Raw genomic sequence first — 12834 nt, 5'->3', positions numbered from 1 at the left:
CAATAACATGTCTATCTTTTCCCTATACAAATAACTATATATTAGTATTTTTCATTCAAAAGCTAATTTGTATGCAGTTTAACTCTTTACTGTCACTTTATTTTACATAACTACCATTTATTTTATTATTTTCAAGGCAGTACAGTTGAAAATAATTCTTTTAATGGTGTTGTATGAGTGTCACTAAACTTGATTGTGTAGTGGACCTAACATGTTTTTTTCAGATCAACACATTTGAAGTTAATTGCTGTAGTCCTCACAGGAGCGATTTCTCTAAAATGAATGGATTTGATTTTTCAGCCGTATACTTGCAATGGGGCTACAGCAGCTAACAAACTGGCTCAGACTGGAAGAGCTTCTAAATGCCATGAGATCTGGACTACACGACCTCCGTAGGTAAACTGGTGGACAATGTACAAGGCTCAAACTTTCAAACCACTTGCTGCAGCAACTGTAATATTTTTAAAAATTACTGATAATAATCACTTTAAATAATTTAAATAATAATTAAATAATTTAAATAATTTAAATAATTACTTAAAAATTACCAGTAATAATACAGACAGCATTATTTTGACATTATTTTTACACACATTATTTCTCCAATTTTCCATTTGCTCTTTTTGTTTCCCGTACTACTGACAGACAACTAGCAAAGTAATTATAGTTGCAATGAAGCTATTTAGATTTACGAACAGACAAAGAACTACCTCAGACAGGAGTTACACTGATGGAATTGCTAAATGCAGGGAGGAATTTGACCCAATATTATGAAGTTGCTGAATAAATGTCAATTAAGCCAAGTGTACAATCACAGCAAATTATTTTGAAATATATGACAAAGGCATGCTTCTCGTGTCATTAATTCTCTCAGAATCAGGTTATGACATCTGTTGGGTTAGCTACTGTGGGACTACGAAGCTTTTTGAAAATGCTGGTGTTGGGAGCAGTAAGTTATCAAATCATCCTCATTAAGGCTTGAAAAGCTTTGGATTTTTACTCTTCTGTTGGTGTAAATTGTTACATCAAACATTCCTTTTCCACATACCTAGGGTGATTTGCAAATTGGATTCAAACTAAAATTAGGTTCAAAGATTCATTAGTTACTGTTCAGAACATATTTTAAATGCCTGAAATCTGCAAAATAATACTGTACTGCTCTTCTGAAATGTCAGGATATTTTCAATATGTTGCATATGCTGTTTCCATAAAAGATTTAGGGCTGGCCTGTTTTCTGTTCTGATCCCACATATTAATAATTACACTGAATGAACAGGGAAATGCAGAAAATTCATCCATTTCAGAAAACACTGCAATTACTGGTCTGCTTTTGCTAGAAGATAAGAAAAATCTGGCAAATCAAAACAACTAAAAAAGACACTGATCAAATGATGTAGTTGCTCTAAAAGAGCAAGTATGGTGCAAATTGCTGTTGACACATCAGATAACCACCAGAAACATGGGTTCCAGAAGACTTCATCAACTCAAGAACTCCTGACCACTGATGCACAATAGTAAATAGCCAAACTGGCTGCATTCAGAAGATATTTCAGTTTCAAAACTAAGCATACTCTGCTAGCCAAAAATTAAGAAAAAAAGGTTAAAAATAAACCATACAGTTTCACCCTTCCTTGTCTCTCGAAAGTTGGTAAAGGATTTTTTTCTTCTCGAGAAAAGGAAGGAATCTATATGCTTCTGGAAGACTTTGTTTGTTATCCAAACGTAGAGTGTTTGCAAAAGTATTTATTAGAATAACTCAAAACACTTGGGTATATCCATTGGCCTACAACATATGGCAGGCCAACAGTTACCAGGCCTACCTAGGATGTGTCTTGTGTTGAGAACACCATTTTGGAACTGCCATGGAGTATGTGCAGAAGAACCAAGAAGATACAGTCGGGCATGAAATTTAAAAAAAAAACCCAAACCAAGAAACCACCCAAACCAATGAACAGTACAAAAACTGCTCAGTGGAAAGAAAGGTATTGAAATAGATGCTACAGCTTTGACCTCTGAGCAGTTAATTAACAAAATTATAAAACTCATGAACACTGATCTGATTAATGTTGTGCTCACAAATAAGTGCCCTATTTATTTATACACTATACTGCTACCTGTATTTTCAATGTACTTTAATGAAAAATAAAAAGTAGAATCAATAGTCTGCTGTAGTACTTCTTACTAAGAAGCAATTAATACTTCTCTCCTTCCTGAATTCATTGCTATAATTTCCTTTAAATTGAAATTTGTGTACTGTGCAAGCAGTTCCAGTGTAGCGGCAGCAGCAGGGAAAAAAAAATTCCTCTTACTTGCACATATCAACGAGAGTCATGTCCTTCCAGTGAACCTGAGAAAATAAACTTAACTTGTGTTTTACAAAGAAACAAAACACACATTGTAACTACAGGCAGCTGGCAGCACCATTAGTCTGGTGAACGTAGGTTCACTCTTTAGGATTTGTGTAGCTATCAGAGATCTGACAACCCCTTCTTACAAACATATTTCTGCCTTGTTAGTTTATTCTTTTCTAAACTTGAGCCAAACCTAAGGCTCTTGGTCAGAAATCCTACTTAATTTTTTTTTTTTTTTCCCTAGATGGAGTCTAAGTTAGTTGCAGGATGTGACACAGTTTAACCACAAAGAATTTTGAAGGAATTGTCTGATTCAATATCAGCTCTGAAATCACAGAACTGTATCCTGTGTTCCTGCTAGGTTCGATGACTACAGCGCACCCCACCCTCGTTCATGTGTGGTTAGGAAACCTGTTGGTTATTGGCACTGTAGGACATTTTTATAGATGGTAACACTGCCCTGAGGTCCCTATATAAAACCACAATGACTAGTCCCTAAAACTACTGCCATTTTGTCTTTTATCTAGCTATGAAGCACATATGCTCGCAACTGGGTTTGAGTTTGAAAATGAAATGCCCTGTGCTACATTCTCACAGTTCTAGGTATTTTAGGTAATTTCTGACCAACATACTCTAGAGACTGTAAATTTAATGCATGCTAGTTATCTGATAACAATAAAGCTGTCTTACAATTAGAAGCACTTCTCCTAATCAGATGAGCATGAAAATCTAAAAAGCCGATTTTACAATTCTCTTATTGACGTCACGATAGCAAGGATAATTATTATGACTGCTTCTTAACGTTCCATCTGCATCAATGTTTTAAAATTGAAGACTCTTTGTACTACGAGCTTACAAAGACAAGAATAATTTTATTTCATTAATCCTTAATACCTGGCCACATAAAGATTTCCTCATACTGCTTATCATGCTTTTTACTGTAGAAAGAAGTATTCAAGTTTGATATACTTACACAATACCTATGGGCACCGCTATCACCTTCTATAATCTGAATTGAAGGTTATTTGGTTAACCAGTAGATGACTATATAGTTAACCAGCACAGTCTTCATGTAATGGAAATAATACCTGTCCTTCCCTATTTCAGAAATTTTCTGGAGTTTGTAAGTCTGGTTTACGTAGAGTGTCATCCTGCGATTTCTTCACTGTAAATCTACGAATTTAAAATAAATCCTTAACATTTAAGCTTCATACACTAAAGTGCTCAAAGGTTTATAAGTTCTTCTGCAATTTTAATATTTTTGAATAATGCTTAGATTTACATAATATAAGCTATTTTATTTCCAAGAGATATAATTGGAATTCTTGTAAATTTACTTTGAATTCTTCTAACTAAGATATAATATAAAATATAATCAAAGATATATATAAAAATAAAGCTGGGCAAAGATCATCTGCTAAAGGGAAAAAAAAAAAAAAAAAAAAGCCCTCTGCTGGCAGCAATATAGAAAACAGTTTTTTGAAGGCAGTATTCACCCTGTCTTTAACATCCTCATGGTTGAGTTGACTAGAAAAGCCACAATAGGAAAAAAAAAAAAAGAGGGGGAGGGGGAAAGTAGTGACAAAAAACCACCCCAGATGTTGCATAAACATGACTTACCTCAAGTTCAGTGTTTAAATATTTATCTTTCCAATAATCCCCAAGCAAAGTTCATTTAACCACTCTAGTTCCATGTAATTTATTTGTGGAATATGCATCAGACTAAATCTAATTTTGCTCTGCTTACTTTGGAGAAAGAAAATTAAAAGTGAAATAATGAAGGTGGCCTTTTATTCATTTTTTCTTTCCCAGAAACAGGCAGGAAGAGTCCTAAGTGAATAAACAAGCAGAAGATGTACTTTCTCTGGTCTGTTTGGTTTTAAGAAAACACAACCTCAAGATGAAGCCAGGGCTCAGCCACACGGAAGCTCTCGGTCACCAGCAGGGTAGCCCGACATATTCTAATGTCTTCCAACATCTCCTAATTAAGAGATGCAGAAACATCGCACTCCGCAGCTGTTATTCTCAACACACACAAAGAACAATTCGGAGATGTCGAGCCAGATTTGCCACTGCCTCGTACCTTGACAGAAAAAAACTAACTGTAAAATTCTATCTGTACACAGTCATGTTTTAGATCCCCTTTACGCAAGTGGCAAGCCAAAAGAGAATGCGATACACTTCGTATTATCTTTTTAGAAATAGGAGTATTAAAGAAATCGAAAAGCTCAAGTGGGTAAAAAGAGTAAAGATTTCATTTGATTAGTGTGCCAGGTAACCAGAGAGTCAAATGCACCTTAATTGTGATTTCTTCATTCAAAACAGAGGGTTAAAATAGCTTATAAACTAAATAAGTGCAATAAAGGTTGGTCCCAGGGAAATGCTGGGCCACTTCAATTCCCACTCAAATTAATGGGAGTCGAAGCAAAATTGGGTATTCTTGTACACCGTGCCTTCAATTGCTACCAACAGCACCTCCCAAGACTGGATCTTAAGGAAGTTCTCTTGGTACTCACTGAAATCAATGCAAGTTTTGACATGATCTTAGTGGATAAAGTGACACTATCAAGTAAATCTGACCCAGGAAATCAATCTCAAATAACGTTGTCCCCACAACTGTTTTGCAGTTAAAAAAGAATAGTTATCTAAGTCAACACAAAGTGATCTGATGGTAGAAAATGCTTCTATTTTCAATACCTGTACAGCGTGAAAGCAAAGCTTGTCACTAACAAGAAAAACGTTAAGTATAATGGAAGTGAATCAAAAAGAGCAGTTCCTACAGATCTCTAGTAGAAATTCTGGAGAAGACAAAATCTTTGCAGAGACAAATTCTATTTTGATTCTGGCATGTCAGTGTTTCATTCAATTCCTAACATTCTGCCAAATTTTTAACAAACTGCTGCTTCTAAAATCAAGTAACAATTTGCACCTTATAAATATATTACCCAAATTGCTGTGACTAGAAAGTGTACGGGGTTTTTGTTTACTGTAGTAGTTAGGAAGTAACAGCTATAAATACCCTCCCTTTCGAAGCAGGCTGTAGTACATACAGAGGCACTGGAATTTAAAATCCATGAAAGCTCATCTATTTTGTGAAATACTAATCTAACTTCGTATTTTCTACATGATTGTACAGTTTTTGTACAGGAGGTGTACTGTGACTATATCAGGTAAACTGAGAGTAGTTTTCAGGAAAAATGAATGCAATGCCAAGTGAGAACTAGGGAGAAAAGAACTCTAGCAAAGCATCAAGAAGGCAACAGATAAACTCTTACCTTGGAGAATCCTACCTGCTGTCATTCTAAAATGAGATTTGTTTGCCACAAGGGAGAGAAAATAAGATCAGTATAGATAAAAAACTTATACTCTGTAGACTGCCAGAAGCTAGTGTACAGAGCAAGCCGTCCAACCAAAAGACTCTGTGCAGATTCAAACTGCTTCACAACTAGAAGGAACAGCAAGGTGTCTGTTGCATACCCCATTATCGTTAAAGAGCCTCTGAAAAAGTTGTATGTACAATCCCTATGCAACAGTTCACTGCTCCTTGACATTACTTCAAGTATCAGACTCAAGCCTGCATGGGAAATACTCATGATCGGTACCCAGGAATCTCTAAACTGAATGCACAGTGCTGCCTCTTATGAAAAATGAAATACAGAAGAGACAGCAGTGCCAGGAGATAACGCATGGGTACAGGTCAGAGGAAGGTAGTGCTGTTGGTGGATTATCCTGCGATGCTGCGAAAGGCTGACAGGGGAGAGGAGAGGGCAGATACAGTGGGGAAGGGTGGGAAAGTAGCACGGAGCAGAGGTGATGGGGCAGCGCCGCCTCTCCCCATGTCAGCTCTAAGGGTGATGCACCTTACTTATCACCTTTCACCCCCAGTAACTCCTGGGGAAGAGATGAAAATGTCATAAAGTCAGTATGAGTTTGCTCTGGTGTTCAGGGGAACCAGTACTTCACTCCATGGGACTCTGCTTGTATGGCATCCAACAGAAGGAGACCAAGTGTTTTTAATACGGGTCTCTGGGGGCTGTTAGAAGAGAAAGAAACAATGATGGTAATTAATGACCTGAATGCTGTTGATAGATTCTTCGTAGTAAAAACTAACAAGGATTGTGACAACCCACAGTACAAAAAACCCCTCCAGAATTAGAAGTCCTGTGCAAAATTAGAATTCCCATTGGGAAGAAGCTGATCATAAATTGGGCTGTAGTCACGCTTCCTGCCTTGTTTTGATATTGTACACATCCACAAACACAGCGAAATATCCCCAATCCTCTTCATTTTCTTGCATTTTACCAGAAAACAGAAATTAGTTGTTCAACGCAAGACTTACTTAGCTAGTCAGAAATGAGAAAGTGTCCAGTATTTTTTCTATTGTGTCAATGATGAATTGAAGGAATCAATGACTATGCCTTGATAAATGAACTTCGCTGTTTCTGATTAGCAAGTGTTGGCTGTATCAGAATATAACCAGGGGGCCGGCACTATTTCATCCTGCTACCCTTCATCCTTCACTGGTGTTATGACATAATTTGCTATGATATCATGGCTTACTTATCAAACTAAAGGAAAACTGACATCATAACATACAGCATAGTGAAAGAAGCCCTGTACTGTTAGTCCATTTATACACACAGTAAAAAGACTGTTCCTATTGTTCAGTCTGCTTATATTTATAAGACATTTTTCTCTATAATTTCTCTACTATTATTTAAGATACAAGATCGTTTTGCTTAAAAGTCAAGGAAAATTTCTATGCCTTTTGGGAATAATCTTTCCATTTTACAAGTTTAAGATCTAACTGTAATAGAGAATGGGTGCTGAGCTTAGGGCTTCTTTTAAAGTCTCTGAAAGTAATTTTCCTAATGCAATGAAAAATACTAACAATACAGAATATAAAAAAGGGCAACGCAGCTTCAAGTGAAGACCTAATGCTTGCTGATACTGTCCAGCAGTAACAGGTACTCAACGCTGTACTGGTATCAGTAGAAGCTACAGACAATATTTGTCTCCTCTGATGATACAGACTAAAAATGCCTTTTCTTGCATTTGTGAGAGCATGTTCCTGAGTATAGAGATTTCCAGACTTATTAAAATCCATTTCAAATGCTCTGATGTAAATATGTCTTTGTCTGAACGCTGATAGTAATTTGACCACAGTTACTGTTTCAGAATGAAGATTGATCAGAAAATGGAAGTTTCAAAATAGGTTTCAAAAATTGTTGGCCTTTTACATTTTAATGATAAGACTGTATCAATGTTGTCATGCAGAAATGAGAGATACACCTACCAAAAACCTGCTCGTTAGTCAGACTCGCGTGGGAAGCAGAACAGCCAGCTTCAAGCGCTGGCTTTGAACGAGTGAGTCCGGGTACCCCAGGACCCACTGGTGTACCTATCTGCCTTGCCTGCTCTTGCTGTGACCCGCTGTTTCACGCTGGGGTTGAGAAACCTTCTAGCCACAAGTTTCACTAAAACCCAGAGTACCGCTGAAAGGCCGTGTTGCGTAGAGCGCGTTCCAAGCCCATCCCTTCTGACGCCGACCGGGTGTAGCGACCTACGGGAAATATATTCACTGAGAACCTCTTTTATGGCCATTTGCTCCTCTCAGTGTAATCATGCTTTAAATATTCTACCTATGTACAGATGGCTTTGAAAGACTCTTAAAAATCCAGCAGGATTATGTCAAGGGTAGCTGCAGGCAATACTATGTAAGATCGTAATTAAAATGTGGTTTTATGGCATTTGCACAATTACCATATGAAATTTAGTTTTAGCACTTTTATGTTTCTACACATTCAGTTGAATGCATTTAATTCTCAATTATATCTACAAGATAGTTGTGAATTAAAAAATTTGTCACAAAATTATTTTTAAATTGTGTTTTGAGCATAGTATTTTTAGTTTGATTGTACTAGATAGAAAAGTCTTTAGGACATGCAGAGCGTAGTAGGTTGATAAGTTGTTCTGGACAACCTTGGGCAAAATGTGTCTTAGTTAACCATCTAATAGTTACACCTGCATGCTCAGTGCTAGAGAAAGCTTGACCAGTGTATTTCTTTATTATTTGATTACTGTTTCAGTAAAATTCAAAGTGGTCTATTGAGATCATCTATAGCAGCAGACATGCGATGTCATCTGGAAGCCAATCAATGGCTCTCAATTAATTCCTTCATCACTTTCCTGTCTTACTGTCCTACGTGAGACTTGAAAATCAGTAGTCCTAGCACTACTGACCACACAGACCATTAAATACCTGCTTGGGGGTTGTTTTTTTGTTTTGTTTTGGGTTTTTTTTGTTTGTTTGTTTTTGTTTTGGTTTTTTTTGTTGTTGTTTTTTTTTTTGTGGCCTTCTTGTAGCTTGAACTTCCTGTGTAAGGTTTCAGCAGCTTTTTTATCTTTCCACTTACATGAAAAGCTTCCTGAAAAAAGTAAGTTTCCTCTAGGTAAGAACAGAGATGTTAACAGGTCTAAATTGTTTTCAGGTGTTAGCCCAGGACTTGGATCCGACCTTATGACTTGAAGCCAAAACTTCAGATGGGAAAAATTAAAAATCAAAGTATGGCTGCTTAAACTAAATCAGGACATAGTGTACAACATTCCTGGCTCAGTTCTGAATATGGACCAAAAATTTAAAAATGAGACGTAATTCTAATATTTCAGAATATTTCTGCTTTTTTTTTTTTTTTAACAGATGGAGAGTGTCTCTGGGGGATCATGGGAGGAAAAAAAAAAAAAGAAGAATCAGAGCACTAATTGTTGTAAAAGTGACCTCTTACTGTTCAAAAATAAAATAAATCTGCTGCTGTGAAATGTGTACACATCAGTATAAAATAATAATCTACTTTGTGTACATCTAAATCTCAGCTTCAACAAAATGAATTCCCATGAGTCTGGATTGAAATGGTTCAAATTACGTTAATGAATTTTCGATTCCTCAGCTTGACGTGTGAAGTGACAAAATATGCAATCCGTTAACCAGTTCTGCCCTGCGTGTCAATCTATGGATGCATTTTATTACTCTCTAATCAAACCTTACGCTGTTCTCTCAGGAAACCACTTCTTTATAAAGAGAGGGTGTAGGCATGTTACACATATCCAGATTGTTACAGCAACAAAAGAGCTGAAGTTGAAAAAGATTTCTGAACTCTTGCATTTCTGTCTGTGTTCCATGTATAACATGAGCCAGAAAATACAGAGAAAGATCTGTGTTGATTAGGACTTACATTAATACGGAATGCAGAGAAAGAGCCGTGCCTCCAACACACACCACTGGTATATTTTTCCTTGTTATTTTAAATTAAATCTGTGATGAAGTAATTAAAAAATGCCTTTTATTGCAGCTTTCATTTTTAATTCATTATTCCTTGCAACTACCAATTGTTCTAGGCTCACAAATAGAGCATTGAAACATTTCCTTTTCATGAATGAAGTTCTGTCCAGCCTGCAAACAGGGACGTCATTTCAAGAAAATGCACAGAAGTGCAGGGGAAGATCAGGGACTGCAAATGAAAACAGAGCTTGAAAAAGGACAGCTTTGTTTACTTGACCAAAACAGAGAAGGTAGCAGAACTAGGTTTTAAATTCAAACTGGAAGGAGATTTACTAGAGAAAGAGAAAAATCTTTCTTCCGCTAAGTTCATAAAATCAGCTCTGGCTACTCGTAAAAGATGTTTTTGTAAAGGCTTTTCATTATTAATAGCCCTACTAACTCCTGACAACAACCCTGCAGCGCTTACTAAGGTAACCTCTCTTCTGCTACAATAACTTTCACCAATGATGTGCTTTTTCCTTCGGGAAGGCGGAGTTAGGACTTAGTGTCAGGGCCATAAATACGAGGGTCCCATGTCAGGGCAGCGAGGAGTCAGCGAGGGCGGGCGGCCCCCGAGCGTCGGAGGGCTGCGCGGAGCTCTGGGCACCGCGCTCTGGGCACCGCGGGGCGCTCCGCGGGCGCGCAGGCAGCTCGGCCGTCCAGCCAGCGCAGGGCAGCGGTGCCCCCCGGCCGCTCCGCCGCCATGAGCCCGGCTCCCCGCGCCCTGCTGCTCTCCGCGCTCCTGCTCCTGGCGCGCAGCCCCGCGGAGCGGGCGGAGGCGTGCAGCTGCGCGCCCGCTCACCCCCAGCAGCTCCTCTGCGACGCGGCCCTGGGTGAGTCCGTCCGCTCCGCGCGTTCGCCCCGGCCGGCAGGGCAAGGCAGGGCAGGACAGACGGACAGCGGACAGGCAGCCGGGCGGCAGGGCAGGACAGACGGACAGGAGGCCGGGCGGCAGGACAGGACAGACAGACAGCGGACAGGCAGCCGGGCGGCAGGACAGGGCAGGGCAGGACAGACAGGCAGACCGCCGTTCGGCAGGACAGCCAGCCAGCCAGCCGGGCGGCAGGACAGACAGACAACCAGCCAGGCAGCAGGACAGCCAGCCGAGCTGCATTCGCTGCTAGGATTGATTTTTTTTTTTTTTTTTTTTTTTAAATTTTCCCCCTAGAGCTGCAGAGGAATGTGTTTAACCAGGTGGCTTAGTCTCTCCAAGGATTTTAAAACAAAATGAGCACAGGGATCCCATGTAAAGAGAGAGCTATGGGGGGGGAATGGTAGGAGCTAGTCTGCTTTTCTTGGTTTTCCAGATAAGTTTGTAGTTACAAACTGTTGAAATGACTGTATTATTTAGTAGCTTTTTTTTTTTTTTTTTTTTTCCCCCTTAATAGGAACAGCCTCTCTATTAGGTCCTAACTTACAGTAAGCAGGGAAGAATACCTGAACTTCCAAATGGCTCTTGTTAACAGTATCTCTAATAGAATACAAATGGCTACCATCTCTAATAGAATATTCTATCCAGATATGTCTGCTTATGTGTAAACTATGCATATAGGTATATTTTATAGCACTTTTGGGAGAAAAAAAAAAGAAACCCATCCCATCCCCTCCCCCCCTCTTCCCCCCCCCCCCCCCCCCCCCCCCCAAGTCCCCAGTGATAACATATTGAAAGACTTGCTTGTTGTTCTGCTATACTACAATTTCTTTAACTGGTTGTTGGGCTTTTTGTCATTTTCGAAAAATACTTGAGCAGGAAACCCATAGACCCTTTATTTTCTGCAGATACACTGGCTACAGCAGTTCTGTATAAATACAACTTTCCAGTCTTCAGGACAATTGTGTTTCACGATACTCAATCAGCACCGTAGTTGTCAAACAACTTATAGAAAGAAACTAGAGATCTCAAAATTAGACTGCATGGGGATGAGAAAATGTGACATTTTGCAGTCTTTTGATTTCATTAGCTCAAGCTAAGGCTGGTTAGCTTCCATCTAGTGTGAACAGTAAATGTAGAACATGAGTTTCCAAAGTGTCACAAAATTAGCATCTCTATGGGGCAGGCAATACCTTCTGCATACTGATTAATTGCTTTTATACCCTGACAGAAAATCTTTGTAGCCATGACAAACTCTAAGCTCTGTTTGTGGCCATCAGTTAAATTGTTTTTTAATCTGCTTGTGTTAAGCAATGTTTTTCATTAAGTTACCTACACCAGGCATTACAAACTTGGGCTTGGTTAAGGTGTGAAAGAAAATAGAAGTTGTGCTACCAGGAGCTTAACCATGTATGTATACATTTAACTCTATTAGACTGCTGCATTCCTGTACCTAAGAAAATGGCAATTTTTCAACAGACCTAATATAGAGATTTTTCTAAATAAACAATTTCACAGTATAGAGGAAACTCAAAATACTCATTGTGATTATTTTCATTGGGGAAGCCATTCTGGCCCTTCTTATATATTTAGATACATTTCACTCTTAAATACGTGTTACAAATTATAGTTATATGCTGCTTTTTATTTATATTTAAGTACTGAAGACTGTAAAATAAAACTACTTTATATTTGGACTTGATGCTCAAGCTCTCACGTCTATAAGTATTTCTATTTAAGTAAACTGCACCTTTTGGCCAAGGAACGTTTATATCAAGGATCCCTTTATTTAATATTTATCATTTTAAAATAGCATTTCTATATATTGTAAAATGATAGAGATACGTAGCTATTCCTTCATGTATGTGTGTATACGTATTTTTATATATTCCTTTGCATGTATGTACACATAAAACACATTCTAAGCGTTTATGCATTAATTATTTGATTGCTTTGGCCACAGTGTTTTGCATAAGCAGAGCAAAATTAAAGGAGCTGGAGAAGGCCCTGGAGCTGTCTGCCCTGCGTAGGAGAAAACTCCAGCAGGCAGAGGCAGCTCCTCCACCCCTGCTGCCAGAGAGCTGGTCCCCCCGGGGCCGGGCGGCGGTGGCGGGGTGCCCTGGGGAGGGGGCCGGGGCGCAGCCAGGGCTCTGCCCCCCGCCCAGCCACGGCCTATCCCGTGCACTAGCCTGCCTCAGACTTCTCCTGTTAACAGCACCCTACTTAAGTATTCCATATATCTTCTTTAAAAATAGATTGAAGATTAAATTGAAGAGCTGTACTTCAATTTCCAC

General features: G+C 38.8%; 2 protein-coding genes across 2 annotated transcripts in view; one reads left to right on the top strand and one right to left on the bottom strand.

The window, feature by feature from the left end:
- Positions 1-12834, bottom strand: part of SYN2 (synapsin II) — a 193291-nt gene that overhangs the window by 54093 nt on the left and 126364 nt on the right. The gene's annotated exons all lie outside the window — the stretch shown is intronic.
- Positions 7322-12834, top strand: part of TIMP4 (TIMP metallopeptidase inhibitor 4) — a 33165-nt gene continuing 27652 nt past the window's right edge. The window contains exon 1 of the mRNA XM_042806980.1: positions 7322-10502. Within this exon, the coding sequence (XP_042662914.1) occupies positions 10373-10502 (130 nt within the window). The 5' untranslated portion in view covers positions 7322-10372. The remainder of the gene's footprint in view (positions 10503-12834) is intronic.

This window comes from Tyto alba, unplaced genomic scaffold (genome assembly GCF_018691265.1).
Source record: "Tyto alba isolate M040663 unplaced genomic scaffold, T.alba_DEE_v4.0 Super-Scaffold_49, whole genome shotgun sequence".
In the NCBI taxonomy this organism is placed as follows: Eukaryota; Metazoa; Chordata; class Aves; order Strigiformes; family Tytonidae; genus Tyto; species Tyto alba.
Note: the sequence above shows the minus strand (reverse complement) of the source record. Positions and strands in the feature narration are given on the sequence as shown.